This window comes from Chelonus insularis, unplaced genomic scaffold (genome assembly GCF_013357705.1).
Source record: "Chelonus insularis isolate UGA/USDA-ARS -01 unplaced genomic scaffold, ASM1335770v1 contig_75_pilon, whole genome shotgun sequence".
Lineage (NCBI taxonomy): Eukaryota > Metazoa > Arthropoda > Insecta > Hymenoptera > Braconidae > Chelonus > Chelonus insularis.
The window spans coordinates 1,134,693-1,154,296 of NW_023276737.1; the positions used below are offsets into that span (position 1 = coordinate 1,134,693).

Sequence of the window (19,604 nt, forward strand, 5' to 3'; positions counted from 1 at the left end):
GCGCAATGACTGGGTGTTTATTTTTATACACAAAAACCAAGATTGTGGCGGGAATTTGAAATATTCATTTCTTTTTTTATTAATGAACATAAATAAATTGATTAGATTATCAATAATCACAATTGTTATACATAATTTATTATACATATTTTTACAAGATACATTTTAATAGTAAAATTGATAACGCTTCATCGCTTGTTTTTTTTATATCATATATAAATTGTATTAAAAGTCCAATAGTAAATCTTTCGTATAATCATAATCAACACAAAATTGTAAAAAGTGACCAATTATTTTAGTTCGTAAACATAATGTTTTAATAAATCTAAATTTATCACAAATTTTATTACATATGGATCCTTTGGATATTTAACATACAAAAGGAATCATCTTCGTTACTGCTTATTTTTTGATATAAAAACTTACAATAAATATATTTCCAATTTTAGTCCAGATTTTTTGTCACTTGTTGAATTATGCTGGCTGGACATTGAAATACTTTTCATAAGAATTAACATTATATGCTGATACAATTTTTACTAATACCATCCTTTTATGATACAATATTATTTGTTTCAATAAATTGGAGTAATTTAATAATTATTTGAAAGTGACATATTTATTAAAAATAAAAAATTAATAAGGTTAAATAATTTGTGTTATTAACGGTTCGTTATTAGTATTAGGTGTACTTAAAAGAGATTCCTAAACAATGATCACGATAGGAAAGAAACAACTAAGTCTTCTTTGTGTTCAACTTTAATGTCATTTAATGCATCGACAGCCTTTTTGAGAAAATTCACGATCTAAAATAAAATGAAAATTCGTTGTTATAATTAGAAGCTTTTTAGATGCATGTGGTTTGTTATTACTTTGAAGGTTGATCTTAATAAGATGTATTATACATCAAATTATACGTACCAGCTCTTCATCTTCAGGGGCAATTGGCTCTGATGCTAGAATCTTTTCTGGTGCAGGTATATCATTGAGTAAACAACTTGACATCTCTGGGATTTTGAATTCTACAGATTTAATTCTTTTTGCGTACGCTCTAGATCGATCCATGTATTCATGTTGTTCTAAGTTATGTGAGTCTAATGCTCCCACGTCAATCACATTTCTATTAAAAATAATAATATTAATTAATTTACAGAATAATTTTTAGAATAACATAAACACTTGAAAACATACGCTGCAGTTTCATGTAATATTCGAGTAAGAGCACTTTGTTCATCTGTTTTTTTTGGAAGAGAGTTTGCGTACTGATTGACATAATCATCACTAAAAGAGGAAGTGTATAAATAATAAAGTTTTTATATGAAAAGAAATATTTATTCATGAAATGTATTTACCTATGAACTCGTGGAATATTCGTGTTATTGCTCACAGGATCCACCAGTAAATGAGTTCTTTCATTTGCCTCACCACCCTTAAAAAAATATTAAATACAATATTGATTTGCAGAGTAGAGAACTTCAAATGAATAATAAAGAAATTATCTTGGAATAGGAAAATTTATTATCAAGCTTTGTCATAAATGATAAACACTGAATCAAAACAAGATTCAACTTTGAAGTATTATTTTACCTGTGGGCCATTATCCTTATTGAATAAACTACAACAACATCCCATAATGATGATAATGAACTGAAAGTGTATTCAAAAAAAAATATCGCCTAAAATAAACAATTATTAGTGCACATTTTTAAATATTCTGGAGTGTAACAAAGATTATTTTTGATGTATGAACGATGCAAAACCATAGTTTACTTTTTACAGATGTGTAGTGTAGAGATTTGTTATATAGATTCGTCTACAATATTGTATCGCGTGAAAAATATGAACTAAATCAATATACTGCGGTAAAGTAGAAATTGCTATTGTTCTGTTATGTCGACATTACGGCTTGGTATTTTAGCAAAAAACATACTAATGCCGGCAGCACATGCAGCAAATCGAAAAATAACATATTCCCGCCATTATCTTTCATATTTCTCATTACTTTATTTCTCTATAGCCATAAACCATAAAATTGTTGATATTACAAATTTTATATCATGCAATAATTATTGATTATGAAAATTATGAAATTTTGATTACTGATATTTTTTATAACATTTTTAAGCTATCCTAATTTTTATCTTTATCTCATGAAAACTAAACGATAAAATTTGTTGGCACTAACAAAGATTGAGTTTGTAATGCAGGAACACAGCCACTATATGCAAAAGCATGTAGCAAGTTGAGAGATCCACAGCATCGGTTTAATCGTGATGCGTTTTCATTAATAATGTAATTAATGAACGATAAATATATTGAATTTAGACGATGTGAAGATTTTTCAAAGTAAATTGAATGAAAATTTGTGTAATGTAATTGAATTAGATGACGTAAAACGTGCAATGAGTGTTGTTGAGATTCGAGATGGCCGGTATAGGAACTGTAAGTAATTACTATGTGGCTTGGTATACACAATAGGTTATATGCAAACAAATTTAGAATTTCAGGTAATTCTTGAGTTCTTCGAAAATTGTAGAACTCATAGGGTTTCAGAAGTCCCGATTTATACTGAGGCGAATTTCAATCTACCTTTTATCTTTTGGAGTATGAAAATATAATCGCTGATGTATTTATAACTTCTTTGAATTAGACATTATGTTAGGGGATTGAGGGTCATCAAACTGAAAAATCAGCCTTCCATTTTAAATTTCAAAGTCTTTGTCTAACACGTTAACTAAGAACAATACAATAGAACGACTAAAGACTGACTGAAAGTTCATTATTGGCAACTTTACTCTACTTGTTTAATGATTTTATGTTAATTGATTATAAACTATTCAAAATTGAGTAATTTCACTCCGTTTTGAATGACTCAACTTTTTAGTCATTGAAATTTTTTTTATTAAAGTTATCTAATTTTTATTATAGCTATAAATGTTTTACATCTATAATTACTCTCTTACTCAACAATGAAGACAAAACATTTTTTTACAGATAACTTATGTTTTGATAAGATCAATAAATAATAATATTGATCAAAACAATTGTATGAATATCAAATGTCTCAATTCTTCGTATTTCTTACTTAAAATATCTCTGTCAACAACAATGTAGGAGAGCTCTAGAGTATGATAATAATAACCTTCGGAGTACTATTTTCGCATTGGTTATAAACTTGCTCAAATATGAGTTAAAAATTCTATTACATATTATAACGTATGCAAGATTTAATAAAATTTAAACAAAATTAATATCAAGTTTATATTTTTGCTACTGCAGCGTTGCTAAAAAAACTTTTTTTGTCCAGTTAATATTTCAAAACTCATACGAAAGATAAAAAATCCTTGTTTTATATTTCAGAATGTTGTGGAGCAGGAGTCAAAGTTTAACGAGGATGATCAAAAAACATTGACAGTCAATAAAAAAGTAGGTCCTGATATTTCTCCGTTGACACCAACAAGTAAGTAAAATTTTTACTGTTGCAAATTACTCATTTATTTCATCATTCTTACAAATTTCATCATATTGATATATATTTGAAGCCATTTCAGTTCTAATATGCTTTATCATTACCTTTTTATTTATTTTTTTCTCAACATTTATATAAATTCTAGAAAAATCTATGTGAATGACCTATTACCTACGTTTTCTACTAATTAAAATATTTACTATTGCAACATGGCATGAAAATTGTTTGAATAATTCGAATTGGGTTGAATCTTGATATTTTTATAATAAATATCACAATGTATAGTATAAACACATGGAATATTTTTTGCATGAAGTATCAAATTTCACAACAAAAAATCTTATCAAACTTTCGTTCATTGTTTACGAGTTGATGAGTACAAATAAAACTTAAAGTTATACTTGACAACATTCTAGCGGTTAGCTGTTTACGTTGGTCATGTGTGTTACTATCATAACAATTCAAATAAAACGATTAGCGTATTTAAGAACAGGAAAAAATACGCATCACTAATACCAATTAAAATACTTAATCGGATAGGTTTAACTTATCATAAATGTAGAGTTTTTTTATTTTAAAAACCTTTTTTTTTTGGAGCAAGTTTAGAATAAATTGCGCAAATCATTAATGCTCGATTTTAATATTTATTTATTAATATTTAAATATCAAAATTAAAATATTCAGTAAGATGTGAACAAAAAGTAAAGATTATTTTCGGAATAAAAGTTAAGTGTAATTTAATGATAAATAAATTGATGATGAGGAATATAATTAATTTCCATTATTAATTTAATTTTTGGCTATGAGTCATGGTTAAATTATATTAGAAGAGGTCTAATAAGATAATTTTTTTTAACTAGAGCATCTATTTATACTGTTAATTTATAATTTAACTCTTTATAATTATCTTACATACATAAATCAATTTGCAACAAACATCTACATACTTCAAGTATCCTATTAATACAGAACAAATTTAAACATGTTTATCAGAAACCACGTTTACAATAAAGTTATTCACGTATTCATTGCTTATCTTTCTATATTCTACGATCTACTTGTATCTTGTTTTTGCCTACATGACATATGTATAAGTTTACGTGGCAAAACTGCGCACGCATCGTGTAATGTCGTACCAAAACACTTCAGCATGTAATATTTTCAATTAGTTACATCCGAACAATAACAGTTACTTCATTCTTACAATTTACTTTTGGCTCAAGCTTTGAATATAATTTAGAACTAGATTTCATTGGCGAAATAAATCAGTAAATAATTATTATAGATAGAACTCAACCTTGAACATATACATAGGAATGCGCAATTATTTTCTAGAAGTTTTCTTACCGGCATTCAAAAATCATCAATTATGATTTAAATCCAGTGTTCCTTACTTTTTCAAAAGTGTTATCAATTTTATCCATTTAATGCCATCATTTGAAGATTTGATAAAAAGACCAAATAAAATTCGTTAAATGTAGATACATAAATTATAAATCAACTGAAAAATAAATTGATAAATATTTCATATATTATACATAAATTATATGTAAAATAGAAATTTTTAAAGCAATCAGAACTAAATAACCGTGCCTACGTGACATAAAGGAGCAAGCAGAGGGCGTCGGCAATGTCGCCTGATCATAGTTGACGAGTAGAGTGAGAGACGATAGGGGAAATAACTTGAATTGTTGAAGAAGTAGCTTGTGTGGTAGGGAGTAGAGAACAGACTCGAACAAAATTAGTGGAGGGAGTATAGTAGGAAAGTAATCCATTGTAAGCTATCTACCATTTCTAGATTTAGTCGGAAACCAGCTGCTGAATACTGAGCAGTGAGAAAGATCAATGTAAGTTTAGCCAAATGTATTAGCGACTAGCAGTTATTGCGCATCTGCGCTTATTTGTCACTTTTGTGCAAAAATCTTAGCGACAAAGAGTATACATTTTATAAAATTATCAATATTTTCCAAAATAGTGAAGTTGAATTACTGTATACTCGCGAAATTGTCCAGTCAACACCGTTCACAACAGTGTGTGTAGAATACGTGAATTTTATTACGTTCTATTCAGTTGATGATCGGTGATGAGTTTTTGGTATAGAATTATGTCAAACTCATTTCATCATTGTTTGAATTTGCTGTAGAAGAATGAAATAATGACAAGGGAAATCAATGTAAAATTGAACTTCTGAAATCTGTGATAGTATCTATTGGAGTGATATAAAATAGTTCAACTGGAATTCAACCAATACAAGTTCAACGTCTTATACCCATTCTGCTCAAAACACGTCACTGAGTAGTCTTAATCTGTAGATAGGCTTTTTATATTCATTTATATCTGTGATACAAGATTTCAACTAGTGGTTAATTACTATTTTCTGTGTGTTGTGAAGAAGAAAAAAAAGTATATATTTTTCTTTCACAAAGCAGAAGGTTCTACATAGGGTTATTATTATTATTGCTATATTTGCCACATCGAGAGATGAAGTTTTCAAAGGAATAAGATAATGAGATTGTGTTGAGTATCAGAAAAAGCATTAATGATCTTCATGAAAATCTTCCATTGTCAATGGATCAATGAAACATAATTTTGCAAGTAGTTATTTTTGTATATACGACTGAGCTTTTTATAACTATCAATATTTATCTGTGAAAAATAAAAATTGGAGCAAGAACAGTATAAATATAAATAAGACTTTTCTGTAGAATTAAATTTAAGTTTTTGCATTTGTCCAAAATTACTGTGTTAATCTATTGGATTAAAAATGGTTGAAAAAATAGTAGAAGAAAACGACAAATGTCCAAATCCTGTTCGAGGTAAGAATCCTTAATTTATATTCATTATTGCTCATATTTAATTAGAAATTCATCACATGTTAGATCCTATTTATTTCTATTAATGTACTTTTCTTTTAAAACAATAAATTCTCAGACTTTATTACCTGCTTTGACTGAAAGCTATGTTAGTTGGAATATCTAATGAGATAAGGCTTGGTATCATGACATTACTATACTTATAGAAAAGCGTGTTACATGTTTACTACAGAATGCTTTTTATTTGAACTATTACATAATTCTTTTAAATGAGATTTCTGATTTTGAAACATTTCGAACATATTCTTTTCAGAGTCATATCTAATTATTTATTGTTTTCTTTAATATTGCGAATCTAATTCTAATTTTATTTTTTTCTCATGTATCATGGTATGTTTGTTTCAGAGAACGAAAGTCGAAATGAAGTCACTTCTACAGGAGAGTCACTGAGTTCAGTACAGGCACGTAAAGAAGAAGCTCGGCGTAGGAGACGCCGTAAAAATCGCTCAGGATCTTCTCTTGTATCATCGTGCTTTCAAGGTGAGATTTAGTTGATTCAAACATAGTAAATAATTTCATCATTAGTATTGTAATTCATACTATAACTTGATAAAGCTATTTATGAGAATTCTATTAATACAAATGATTCATGAAATAAATTTGTTTCAATTTATAGAGCTATATAAGCTAACTGGAGAAGTACTGGGGGAAGGAGCATACGCATCGGTCCAGACATGCACTTCGCTTTATACTGATTTGGAGTATGCTGTAAAAATTATTGATAAAATTCCTGGACATGCACGTACAAGGGTTTTTAAAGAAGTTGAGACTTTCCATCATTGTCAAGGGCATCCTAATATCATCCAATTAATTGAATTCTTTGAAGATGACGAAAAATTTTATCTCGTATTTGAAAAAGTTAATGGCGGGCAATTACTCAGAAGAATTCAAGAACGCGTACATTTCAGTGAAAGAGAGGCCAGTCAGATTGTTAAAGAAATTGCGGAAGCTTTAAATTTTCTTCATAAGAAAGGTACATAATTTGGTTTTTTTTTGTTTTTTGTTATAAAACTACGATTATTTTTCACGTTTCTTATTTTGTTCGCTATTTTTATATAGGAATAGCACACAGGGACTTAAAACCTGAAAACATCCTCTGTGTTCATCCTGATAAACTAACACCAATTAAAGTATGTGATTTTGATCTTGGATCTGGTATTAAGTTTAACAATTCACTATCGAGTCCAGTAGCAACACCACAATTACTTACACCAGTTGGAAGTGCTGAATTTATGGCACCTGAAGTTGTTGAAGCTTTTATTGGCGAAATCAGTTATTATGACAAACGTTGTGATCTCTGGAGTCTTGGTGTTATTATGTACATTTTACTATGTGGTTATCCACCTTTTTACGGAAACTGTGGTACAGAATGTGGATGGGAGAAAGGCGAAAACTGTCAAGCGTGTCAAGAATTATTATTCACTAGTATTCAACAAGGGGTGTATGATTTTCCTGATAAAGAATGGAGAGAAATATCTGAAGATGCTAAAGATTTGATTCGCGGATTATTGGTCAAAGATGCTTATCGGAGACTGAGTGCAGAGTGTGTTCTCAAACATCCATGGATTAATCCTGGACCACCTGCTACTGTTGCTGGCAACAGACCACTAATAACTCCAGAAATTATCAGGTAAAATTTTCACGAAATTCTATTAATATGTTATTACTTATTTTCTAAGTACAAAAAAATTGAATGAAACATTGTTGTTTTTAGAAGGAACAACTCAGCTCGAGAACTCTCAGCATTTGCCGAATCTGCTATGGCAGTAAATCGTGTTGTTTATCAACATTTCTCAGTTAATCTTGAAGATCTCTCAGAAAATCGTGAGCCAAGACTTTCTACTTCTTCCACAGATGATGATAATCATCCTTATGGTCATTTGTCAGATTCCAGTAGTGAACTGTCTGAAAACAGTAAGCACTGTGTAACTCATTCATCAACAGAATTTGACTCAAGCTTTCGACGTAAATCATTCTCCATGCATTCGATAATTGAGCTCAACGACACAAAATTGACTACTGATTGTCAACTTTACGGAAAAAATTCATTGACTCAACTTTTTGGTCTATCACCACCGAGTGAAAGTAAACTCATACAGCGTCGCCTCAAAACTCGATCTACTCTTTTAGAACGTCCAAATTCAGCCATTATTGCATCACCAAGCGGCTAACATAAAGGCATCGAATTATTTTTTCATATCATTTATATTTTTTCAAAATTAATTTTCAATATTATTATTATATTTAGCTGAACCGTAACTAATATATAAGTATGGTAAAACATCCAATGATAAAAAAAAAACAAAAAAACAATCAATAACATAATAAATGCCATAATATTGGCAACTACAACGAAAAAAATTTGAAGATATAACAAAGCATACCAATTACATTTATTGTTACTTTTAGCTTTATTTTTTCTTTTCATAAATTTTTTTAAAAATGGTTATTTTTAATATTTGAATCTGATTGTATAATCATTTTATATTTAAGAAAATATTAAAACATCATAAGATATTGAGTGATGTAGTTTGCAAAGAATCAGTAGATTTTCTGGTTTAAGCTAAACATGTGTATTCATTTGGTCATCCTGCCTAAACATGCTTTAATGTCGTACTATTATACTTTTTATTTTTCATGAAAGTAACTTTTTTTTTAAATTACTGTTAAAGAATGAAAGTTGCTTATAAGAACTTGAAAATATTGTTACAATATTTCTTCTTATTTTTCGTTGATGGTTACGCTATGAATTATATATTCATTTTCTTATCATTCGGTGTGGATACCATTTATTTCGATGTGTCAAATCAATAATTTTCAAAATTAATGCTTTATTAGCTATATTTTTTTAAGTATGATATTAAGAATAATAAAAATTTAAAAAAATAAAATAATAAATTCATTACAGAAAGTGGAGGGAGTAAAAGTATATAATGATACAATGAAGTTTACTGAGAACAGAGATCATGTATGAAACATAATTATTAAAATTATTATACAAAGAGAAAACATGATTTTTAAAAACTGACAAATCATAAATATATACTTGTAAATAGGGGTCAGTCACCCAACAATCGGCACTTTCTTTCTCAGCACTGCCTGCCTAAGAAAAGGAACTGATGTTGCCATGTAATAAAAAAATTGTTGAAAGAAAAATTTGACAAAAACTACAACCAATGAAATGATTAGTGATAACGGTAGGGTATAATAACATGTTTAATGAAGAACGGTAAAAATGGACGACAATTGAATAACATACGCTCTGCTAACTTGGCAATAGAAAGATTTACATAGAAAAAGTTAAAAAAAAAAACAAAAAATAAGTAGAGATATAATAAGCTTATAATTTAAAAACTTCGATAACAAAGTACGATTTATGAAACTTTAGATCAAATAATGTACGATTTCCAATCACAAATCTTATCGCTTATCAATCGGCCATAAACTTTATCTTGTCTATTACAAAGAACGGAAAATACTGAAAATAGATTGTTGACAATTTTTTGTAATTATTTGAGTTCCGAAATAGCCTTGAAAATAATTTTATGGTAACGATTTTTTTATATCTAAAGATTGATTAAAAATGATGAATAATTATATTTATGATTTTGTTAAATGCAACAATATAATGTATAAATTATTAATCACGTAGAATGGAAAATTGTAAATTTTAAAGAAAAATTCAGTATTTCTATTCTATGAGGTCGATAGTTTTTCAAATTAAAAGTTGTATTTAAAAAATTTTAATCAAATTACTTCGGAATTTTAACATTGTTAATGCGTTATAGTTGCTGTAGAATAATATCCTTCAGCTATGTGACGACTAACTTCTAATGTTATTTTGAATCTAACGTTTATATATGCAGTCTAAGATATGAAATTTCCAAACATATCGTTACTGTATTAATCATGAGCGTAATCTCAACTCACACCATTTTTCAGCTCTATGTGAAGAATATAAATAATTATGACATTGCAATAAAAAACTATTAGTTAACAGCATAGAAATTCTCTCTTCGTTCTAATTAATTTTTTTCAAGTATTTATTTTTAACATAGCGTTCGAATTTTACAAAAATTGTAGGGTATATACGCTACTTATAGCCACTCTTTCCTACATGTTTTTTATAATGACCTTTAGTTAACAAGAATTTGTGAAAGAAATATTCTTAATTAAATAAATTTAATGTGATGTTGAATTTTTAATAATTAGACAACTGTATAAGTTTATATTGCTATTTTTTATTCATGCTTATAATATTTTTATAAGTCATGTTCGTAATTTACATAATTATAGTGAATTCAAAGTGGTTTAGAGTGAAGCGTTGCCCTATTGCTCTCATGGTTTAGATTCTATTTTATAATGTGATTTGCATGAATTAATATTGTACTGTGTCGAAGTATTCGATTATATTTTGAGAAATTTCTATTGCTTTATCTAATAAAATATGTACGATACTCATGTCAAACAGAAAAAAATCTTTATGCAGTGATTCTGTTAGAATGTAATTTATTTTTTATTATTACAAAATTTCATAAAATATTATGGAAGAAAAACATTAGAACGAGAGGCATAAACAATCTAGAACACTTTTATCGATGTTCGAATAAGATAGTTAAGAATTAATCATTAATAAATTTTGTATGCCATAAAAACAAGATTTGTGAAGTGGATCAAACTTCAATAAATGATATGATGTTTTTACGACTCCTTGGGATACATTCATAAATATTTGAAAACTATTTCTTCAGCAGAAGTAACTTGTGTAAACTATAAGTATAATGTCGATGTCGTTCCTCGACAATATAAATGGAATTCAATCATCCAGAGACAAGAGAAAGCAAAAACTCCAAAATGAAAAGTACACGTGTAAAAACAAAGAAATGTATCAATAAAAAGATTATGTAAGAAAATTACAAATGTATGAAAGTCTTTACTAAATGATCATATTAATAGTAGAATCGGGATACTTTTTTAATGATTGATGATGATACAATATTGAGATAGGTATTAATTTTATTTTCTTTATATTTCAAAAAGCAATAATTCAATTTCAGCTGTCTAACTTCGAAATTAATTTCAAAATAAATTTTCTTATAATACTAAAAAAATTCTCTAGAAGAATACACATTTTTGAGAAAAATTTGAGAATTAAAGTTTAAACGATATAAAAGTTTTAAGATTTGTACTGATATACTTTTTTATAGTAATACATGATCTTTCTTTAAATCAGTAATTGTGAATACCATTTAACATAATATATAACTGAAATTTAAATAATAACGAATCAAAACTATTGACTTCTAATTGAAGACTGATAATAAAGAATTCAAATTTTATTTTAATTTTTCCGTAAATAACACTGAATTTGAATCAATGAAGATTCGAGTTTTTGTAAAAATCGCGATTGATTTTTATTTTTGGTATAAATTGATCAAGATTTTTCAATAAATTTTATAACAATGATTATTTTCATTGACCTTTTCCTAACTCTATATTGAAAACATAATATCGATTGAATGTAAACTAGATCATATTAAAAATAGATCAAATTTACAATGGAAAATGAGCATGCATTCTATTGTAAGTAAACGTAAACATGCATTAAAATTTCCTGCAATGTTATAAAGAAAAAAAAGTTCGTGACATAATAATAATCAATTTGAACAAATTTCCCAATTTTATTGACGCTCATTAATTATTTCTAAAACACCTAATGTTAACAATCACTTGAACGCAGCCTTTTGATATTAACGCCCCAAGCGAGTAAACTTGGAAATAACTATTATGGATTTACTCATGTTTCTCCAAGTCAATTACAGCTTTCCCTCTGATGGGAATTTTACATTCTTCGTGGTGCAATTGTTATATGCGTTTTTGCTTGAATCAGCTGTACTATATGTGGTTATGACCCGGCCATTGGCAAAGTTCTGAAAACACGTGGATAAAAATTATCTATAAAAATCAATGTAAGTTATTAAATAGACAAAACAATGATTTTTTAACTGATAAAAACTCTAAGAAAAAAACGAGTTATAAAACGGTGTAAATAGTGTCAACTTTCAATAAAATATCATTGATCGACGTCAGTCAGTTGTCTGCGCTCATTGATTAAATAATTACAGTTAAAAAAAGAAATTTATCGAGTATTTTTGGTTTTTTTCTCAATGAATATTAATAATAATTTACTAGTCTTAGTATTTCGTTTTATAGACGTTCTTAATTTATAAGTTTCTTGCTGTATGTGACATAACCTAACACTTCAGGAAATGTGTATAGAGTAATGGTTTAAATGGTTGTGCTGTCAATATCTTATGTACAAATTTCAATCGCTATTGTAAATGACTTAGCAAAAACTAATTTTGAAAATTATTTTTAACGAAAAATAACAAATGAATTTACTATTTACGTAAAGAGTAGGTTAATATATTTTGGAGTTCTAGTAGGGAAGAGTATCGCATAGTCACTTATTGAGTGACTATTGTTCAGAAATGTATGATATTAACCAACTTATATTAATTACAGAATGCCGTTAGCAAAAGATTTCCTGCATCCAAGTCCAGCAGAAGAAAAAAGGAAACACAAATTGAAGCGATTGGTTCAAAAGCCGAATAGCTATTTCATGGACGTCAAATGTCCAGGATGTTATGCAATAAAAACAATCTTCTCACATGCTCAACGCCCCGTTGAATGCGATGGTTGCCGAACAATCTTATGTACTCCGACTGGTGGAAAAGCACGTCTAACTGAAGGGTGTTCATTCAGAAGAAAAGTCCAATGTTAAAAATTTTTTACTCATATACTTTGGCTGAAATTGATTTTATGGATAATAAAATAAATTAAATGTACATTTAACCCGTCTTATTATTGATTATTCACCTGATAAGTGCGTCGAAAATGTCCCTTATTATGACACATTCATAATCCTTACTATACATTTTTATTTCATTAACAATAAACAACCGAAATGGTATAAAAATTTAATATATTTTTTTTATTATCTTAAGTTATTTATTGTCAATTTTGTTTTTTTCATAGAATATTTCGGATTTTGACGAAGAGTTTTGGTTAAAAATTTTAATTTTAAAAAGACACTTCTTACTTTTTAAAAGTTTTAAAACTTAATTCTGTTAACACTTGTATCGACAAGAGTATGTTTAACTATAAAAAATATACTACACTATTTCTTTTGTAAGTGTAATCTCATTATTGCTATTTAAATTATTTCATTTAAATTATCTCTATCTTTTCGATAAGATTATTGACTTATATTACTTTTAGCAGACGATTTGCTTCACACTAATTATAATATTGAGTAAATACGTCAAAAAGGGCCTTTCTAAATTCACTTAGTTTACATACGGTTGATAAAAGCAATAAATATATTCGAAAAACATATTTATTTAGCTTGTTTCTAAATTTAGAAAATGTTAAAAATTTGAATCATAATAATTTTTGGGATTAATTTTGATAAAATATTAATCGGACAAGTTATTCAATTACATTTTATATCTATCATGGATATTTTGAAAAAAGCATTTTTCATAGTTTTCTCAATTCAATTATCACAGTGTTCTAATTATTATAAATATGTTGATAAAATAAGTGGAAATTATGCCGATGAATTTACATGGCTTGTTGTGATAAAAGACAAAAATGATGAAAGCATGTACAGTATGCATCAATTATTTATGCTGACTTTGTAGACTTAAGTTTTTTTTAATATTTTTATTGTTAATCTGAAAGCTGAAATTTTTATTAAAATAGTTATGAATTTTAGTGGACCCGATTTATTAATATTTAATTAAAATATCAATTTTTTTTACAGAAGTTAGTTATGGCTCACTTATTCATTTTAAAGCAGTTTTAACATCAGCTCAAGCAATTAGAGGGTAAATTTATAATGAAGAATCGATATTTTATTTATTTTTCACTTGAATAATTTTGTAGGTATACCAGTGAAAATTTAAGTATTGAGGCCAAATGTCAGCTACACAGTAAAATTGATGACAAAGAAATACCGTATTTGATAAACTGTAAAAGTAGAGATGTCAAGAAAATAATTTATCAAGATAATCCTTATAATCGAAATTCTAAAAAAAGATATGCAATTTTAATGTTGAAAAAATGGTTTGATATTACGGATACAATTAACACTATCAATGTTGCAACGAGTCTTGATGATATTGACAGGGAAAATTGTTTTATTCCTCGTTGGATGCGATTGCATGAAAATTCTAGTGGACGTAAAAGTAAGTATTGTTTCCACTAGAACCATCGATAAAAATAATTGTAATTTTACAATTTTCTGTAGGATTAATCACAGTTTTATATAAGAAAACGATTTACAAGGAGAATTTTAATCACATGTTCTTGGATCCAGAACAACTCAAGACTGACAGAGACTACATTATAGGAAAAAATTTCCATACTTTACCTGATGATAATACTACTAATATAAGCTACGAATATGACGGCTATCAAGTAGAAATTGATACAAATCGATTAGTAAGTATTGATCATTTTTCTGATCATGCAATTTATCTGTTAATAATTTAACTGAATTTGTATTATTTTTTTAACATGAATATCGTTTTTTAGAATTTTCTTGGAAGTCCTCTTGTTTGTAAAATTAAAGAAACTTCAAATTACATTCAAGTTGGAATAGCAACTTTTCGGTTCATACTTAATACTTTTAGATTTTTACCGGGATCATTTAATTTACATCAAAACGGATCAGTGTTTCCTATTTTTCAATTTGAAGATAAAATAATGGATGCAGTACATAAAAACTTACTAGTATGTAAAAATGTTTGTCGAGACTATTGTTCATTTGATTGGAACTGAAGCAAAAAGAGTCCATTAGTTCATGATAATTTGATGATGTTTTTATCATTCATCTGATTTAAAAATTTTGAATTATTTCAATCAATGATATTTTTAACGAAAGTTTTATTATTTCTAAAATGTGCAATAATTACGCAAGAGCATAATATTTGCAACCTAACAAGTTCTCTAATGCATATTACAAATACGATCAATAGAATTATAAATGAGAAATGACAAGAAAATGTATTTCGTTTCACTTTTGCATTACATTAATGAAAGATCAAACTGCTACTATAGTTGATAATCAATATTATCATCTTCACCAACACTTTTGGTACTTCTTATTACATAAGTATTATAGAGTTTATCAGAAGTCTGTTATACAGATTTAAATTACTTGATAGAAATAGAAACATGATTGTTGCATCACAAAATCATCTTAAAAATAAAAAAGTGAAGAGAAATTTTTTTCGAAACACAATAAAATTTGGGATAATTTTTTTTATGTGGATATACAAACTCTTTGGATTGATGCCATGGAATGTACATATGTTCAGTGTAACGAAAAAGAATAATAGTACTCGAAAGAATACAAAAAATTTGGTATTTCTTTTCTCACGCTGGGGATCAATTTATAGTATTTTTCTTATACTAATACATAGTATCAGCGTAGGATTTGCAATACCTTCCCTCTTTAAATATCATAAAAATAGTCCTATGTCTACAGAAGTACGATATTTCCGAATAAGTATTACATCTGTAAAAAATATCTTCATCAATAGTATTTGGTTAGTGTATGTGATGCGTCAACAAATGATTTTTAATTTCAATAAGCAATTGATTAAAGTAGATAAAATATTTAATAATTGTTGTAATTGTGAACCGTTTAAAAGTACAAGATTGTACTTTTTATACTTTATGAATCTTGTGTGCTGCGTATATACTATAACTCTTGGATTTTTGTCATGGCCACTTGCAGCAGTGTTAAATCGAGGGTTTTCAGCTATTCTCTGTTTTTGGATTCTGGTGCAGTACTCATTTTTCTTGGAATTAATCTATAGGCGATTTAAAAAAATAAATGAAATAATTCTCAAAATTGGAAATATCCCTCAAGAATTTGATTTTCAAATATTTTTTATCAACAGATTGCCTATCAATAAATTAGTTATTCCAGCAATCGTAAATATGAGATATGTTCATTTAGAACTACGCAATGCATGCTATTATTTGATTAATTTTTATGCATATCCAGTATTGGTGTGCATAATCTATCTTGGAGCTTTGTTAACATTCGGTTTATATTTTGTGTGTCTTTACTATGTAATATGTCGACAGTCTGAACATGAAATTCATAATGCTTTAGAAGATTGTTGGGTAATAATGATATCATGTTCACTTTTTATCTTAACTACAGGCGTACACCGTACTATGGTAGAGGTAATTAGTATTTATGCTTTCCGTAAACTTTCCATTTCAATTTTATTTTATTAGATTAATGTTTTTGTAGATAAAAAAAATTAGTGAGAATATTCATTTAGTTCTGAATTTCTGTAAAATAACAGGAGAACTTGAATATGAGGTAGTATAAATACTGAATTTAAAAACTTTATTCAGCATTTATCTTGAAATTCAAATTATCTTCATATAGTTGATCCAGTTTTCTGATGGACTTTTGAGGCAAAAAATTGAGTTTACTACATTTGGGATTATTACATTAGATGGTTCTTTAATGTATTCGGTAAGATTTTTGTGAAATCAACATTTATCAAATAATAGTAAAATTTTATCATTTTTTCAGATGTTTGGGGTCATGATAACATATCTTGTTATTCTTCTTCAATTCCAATCACACTAATTAGATTAGAATAACAAGGTTAATTTTTTTTTTTTATTTAACCATGAATTTAAATAAATCTATATTTTTTAAAAAAATGTTATTTATAGCACTAAAAGAATATTTACTTTTGAATCAAAGTTAATATTTCAGTTTGATGTAACACATAGTTATTGAAATTTATTTTTTGATTGTGGAAAAATTTTATGTTATGCTTTCTACTAGCGGAAAAGGTAAGATTATGGGTTATTTGTTGTTTGTACTCAATCACACTTTGCTCTGTTGAATTATCATCAATTGTCACTTTTCGAAGTTTCTGTTTATTGCCAAAAATTGATTTTCAAAAATATATATGTGGGTTAGCTGATGGGAGACCCACCGTGCTTGCAAAATAAACAAATAGACCATATTAAAGACCAGACCATGATCCTACCTTCTTCTCTAAATAAAGCCATTTTCCGCCGAGATTATTGATCTACAAATCTTAATGTTAGAAATTTTGAGTTGAGCGCCTACTTAATTTGTAGAGGGCACAGTGTGTTAAAGACGTCCGGTGCTTGCTCCTCCCATGCTATGAGTGAGTGCCTGCGCACATGCACTTACTTCTTGTTTGACTACGATTCAAGTTACACGAGCTGTGCTGTTTTTGATAATAAAAACTACTTAATATTAAATCTGGTGTTTACTTTAATTACAATCACACCAAAAACAGCCCTGACGGACTTCACAAAAATACGCGCCAAGTATGAATAACGAAGACGATAATCATCGTTCATCAAGTGCGATTTCTATAAAACTTCTTTATGCGAACAACTACAAAAATGCATGAAATCATTGCAGCCAAGTATTTAAACATAAAGATTAATTATATTTAATAAAATAAAATAGAAATGTTTTTTAATTTTCGTTAAATTATTATGTAATTTTCTACATAAATCAAAGACAAACTCTTTATAATAAGATAAAAAAAAAATTCAATACCTGAAGATAGTTGACAGCCTTATTACGTTTTAAAATTTTGAAAATAGAAAAAAAAATTGAATAAAAAAAATTTCTCTTTTTTTATAAAAATTTATTTAAACACAATTAACTTGGCGTGGCTCTTACAGCTGTAGATAAAACGATAATTGATTAGATGGTTCATATAATCGATATATGTATATAGTTTAATGTATATGTAAATAATAGTACGTACGAGTAAAACTTCCGTAGTAATTAATTCGGGATAGTCTGTAGATTTTTCTTGATTTTTATTATAAATCATTTTTATCTAGAGTAGCGGTAGATACTCGGCGCCAAGTGCACATTCACCTTTTCCCTCTCTCTCTCTTTCTCACTAGCGCGCTCTTTCCCCCATGAGCGCCGAGGCTACCGACTACTCTATACACGAAAAATTTTGTGTGACGTCATCAACGCATCTTTATATGCAAATATCTTTATAATTGCTACATATTATGATTTCATATTTAATAGGTAGTTATCTTATATCATGAGCTTCCAATTAAACGTTAAACGAGAATTTTTTATTAATTATTAACGGAGTTATAAATAAGCCACGCCCCTAACAGCGATATTTCTGCTATTCAAGATTTTTTCGCTCGCTGTTTCACTCTACTTAATCGAGCGCTCTATCATGTGTTCTCTCTTACTGAATGTGTCTTTTGTCACTTTCTTTCACATTGGGCTCCCTACAGTGCCCTCTTTCTTGCGTTACGTATTGTTATCACTCTCTTTCACGTTAACCTCGTAATATTTCCTTCTCTCTTGCCTAACCAAGAGACATCTATGTTCTGAATAATGAAAAATGTTTCCCGCGTGTTGTATATCGATTTAAATAAACTTTTTTAGGAATTATTGGTAAAGAAAAGTTTTAAATGATCAATGAAAAATAAGTGTTTGTCGAATAATAACAACAAAAGAATATGATTAAAAAAAGTAAAAAGTGTTTCCCGCGTGTTGCATATCGATTTTAATAGATTTCATTTGGAATCATGGATAAAATGATGTTCTAGATGATTGAAAGAAAAAACAATTATAATAAATATCCAAAATTGTTATAAATTTTGTGGTTGGCTTTAAATAATGTCTTATTGAAATATCATATTTTTCGTTATTTTTATAAGACATTATTTTATTGAACTTTTTTCTATTCCAGAAAAATAAAAAACTGGCTTGGCAGAGTAATAAAAGAGCAGAAAATACACCTTTGTAGCATAGGAACTACCTAAAATTGTTATAAATTTTTAAATTTTCGAAATAAATAAAAATAAAAATTAAATAATTTTTAACGTTGTCGTCTTGAGACAGCGCGCTCGGAGAGCGCGCGTTGTTTCTAGTAACCTTATTAAAAAAAAAAATTAATTTGGAAGAAGAAAATTTTTTTGGAAGTTTGGTGACTGTCTCCAAAATTCCAATTCGTCACCAAACTTCCATTTTGATCGCACGAAATGTTACCAAACTTCCACTTGCACGTATATATACTACCTATATAAATTTCTGGTGTCTATCTGTCTGTTCGGGGTAATCTCCAAAACGGTTAATTCGATTGCGACCAAATTCAACAGATATGTAGAGGGGGTTGTTCGGAAAGTTATATGCT

General features: G+C 27.9%; 3 protein-coding genes across 4 annotated transcripts; 2 read left to right on the forward strand and 1 right to left on the reverse strand.

Annotated features, from left to right (window-relative positions):
• Positions 1-188: 188 nt before the first annotated feature.
• On the reverse strand, positions 189-1,784 carry Lamtor1 (Late endosomal/lysosomal adaptor, MAPK and MTOR activator 1). Its single transcript, XM_035090116.1, has 5 exons — positions 1,588-1,784; positions 1,353-1,429; positions 1,192-1,281; positions 922-1,120; positions 189-806 (listed from the first exon to the last, which is right to left on the reverse strand). Exons 1-5 carry the CDS (start codon positions 1,630-1,632, stop codon positions 717-719), a joined length of 501 nt encoding a protein of 166 aa, XP_034946007.1. The 5' UTR covers positions 1,633-1,784; the 3' UTR covers positions 189-716.
• Positions 1,785-2,216: 432 nt separating this feature from the next.
• Positions 2,217-11,258, forward strand: Lk6 (Lk6 kinase). 2 transcript variants are annotated; one of them, XM_035090231.1, is made up of 6 exons: positions 2,217-2,442; positions 3,361-3,460; positions 6,688-6,822; positions 6,959-7,315; positions 7,402-7,972; positions 8,057-11,258. In XM_035090231.1, exons 1-6 carry the CDS (start codon positions 2,425-2,427, stop codon positions 8,511-8,513), a joined length of 1,638 nt encoding a protein of 545 aa, XP_034946122.1. In that variant the 5' UTR covers positions 2,217-2,424; the 3' UTR covers positions 8,514-11,258. The 2 variants fall into 2 exon arrangements, with proteins under 2 accessions (XP_034946122.1, XP_034946123.1); XM_035090232.1 differs by lacking the exons at positions 2,217-2,442; positions 3,361-3,460 and adding an exon at positions 4,647-6,285.
• Positions 11,259-12,157: 899 nt separating this feature from the next.
• On the forward strand, positions 12,158-13,197 carry RpS27 (ribosomal protein S27). The gene is made up of 2 exons (XM_035090112.1): positions 12,158-12,311; positions 12,868-13,197. Exon 2 carries the CDS (start codon positions 12,869-12,871, stop codon positions 13,124-13,126), a length of 258 nt encoding a protein of 85 aa, XP_034946003.1. The 5' UTR covers positions 12,158-12,311; position 12,868; the 3' UTR covers positions 13,127-13,197.
• Positions 13,198-19,604: the final 6,407 nt, after the last annotated feature.

What these genes read in the sequence shown, in the direction of transcription:
- Lamtor1 (XM_035090116.1), bottom strand. Translation starts at nt 1,632, where the DNA reads ATGGGATGTTGTTGTAGTTTATTCAATAAGGATAATGGCCCACAG. An exon ending in AATATTCCACGAGTTCATAG is followed by an intron (nt 1,282 to 1,352) that starts GTAAATACATTT and finishes TTCCTCTTTTAG; the next exon opens with TGATGATTATGTCAATCAGT. An exon ending in CCCCTGAAGATGAAGAGCTG is followed by an intron (nt 807 to 921) that starts GTACGTATAATT and finishes ATTTTATTTTAG; the next exon opens with ATCGTGAATTTTCTCAAAAA.
- Lk6 (XM_035090231.1), top strand. An exon ending in TTCTCCGTTGACACCAACAA is followed by an intron (nt 3,461 to 6,687) that starts GTAAGTAAAATT and finishes TGTTTGTTTCAG; the next exon opens with AGAACGAAAGTCGAAATGAA. An exon ending in AAATTTTCTTCATAAGAAAG is followed by an intron (nt 7,316 to 7,401) that starts GTACATAATTTG and finishes ATTTTTATATAG; the next exon opens with GAATAGCACACAGGGACTTA.
- RpS27 (XM_035090112.1), top strand. Translation starts at nt 12,869, where the DNA reads ATGCCGTTAGCAAAAGATTTCCTGCATCCAAGTCCAGCAGAAGAAAAA.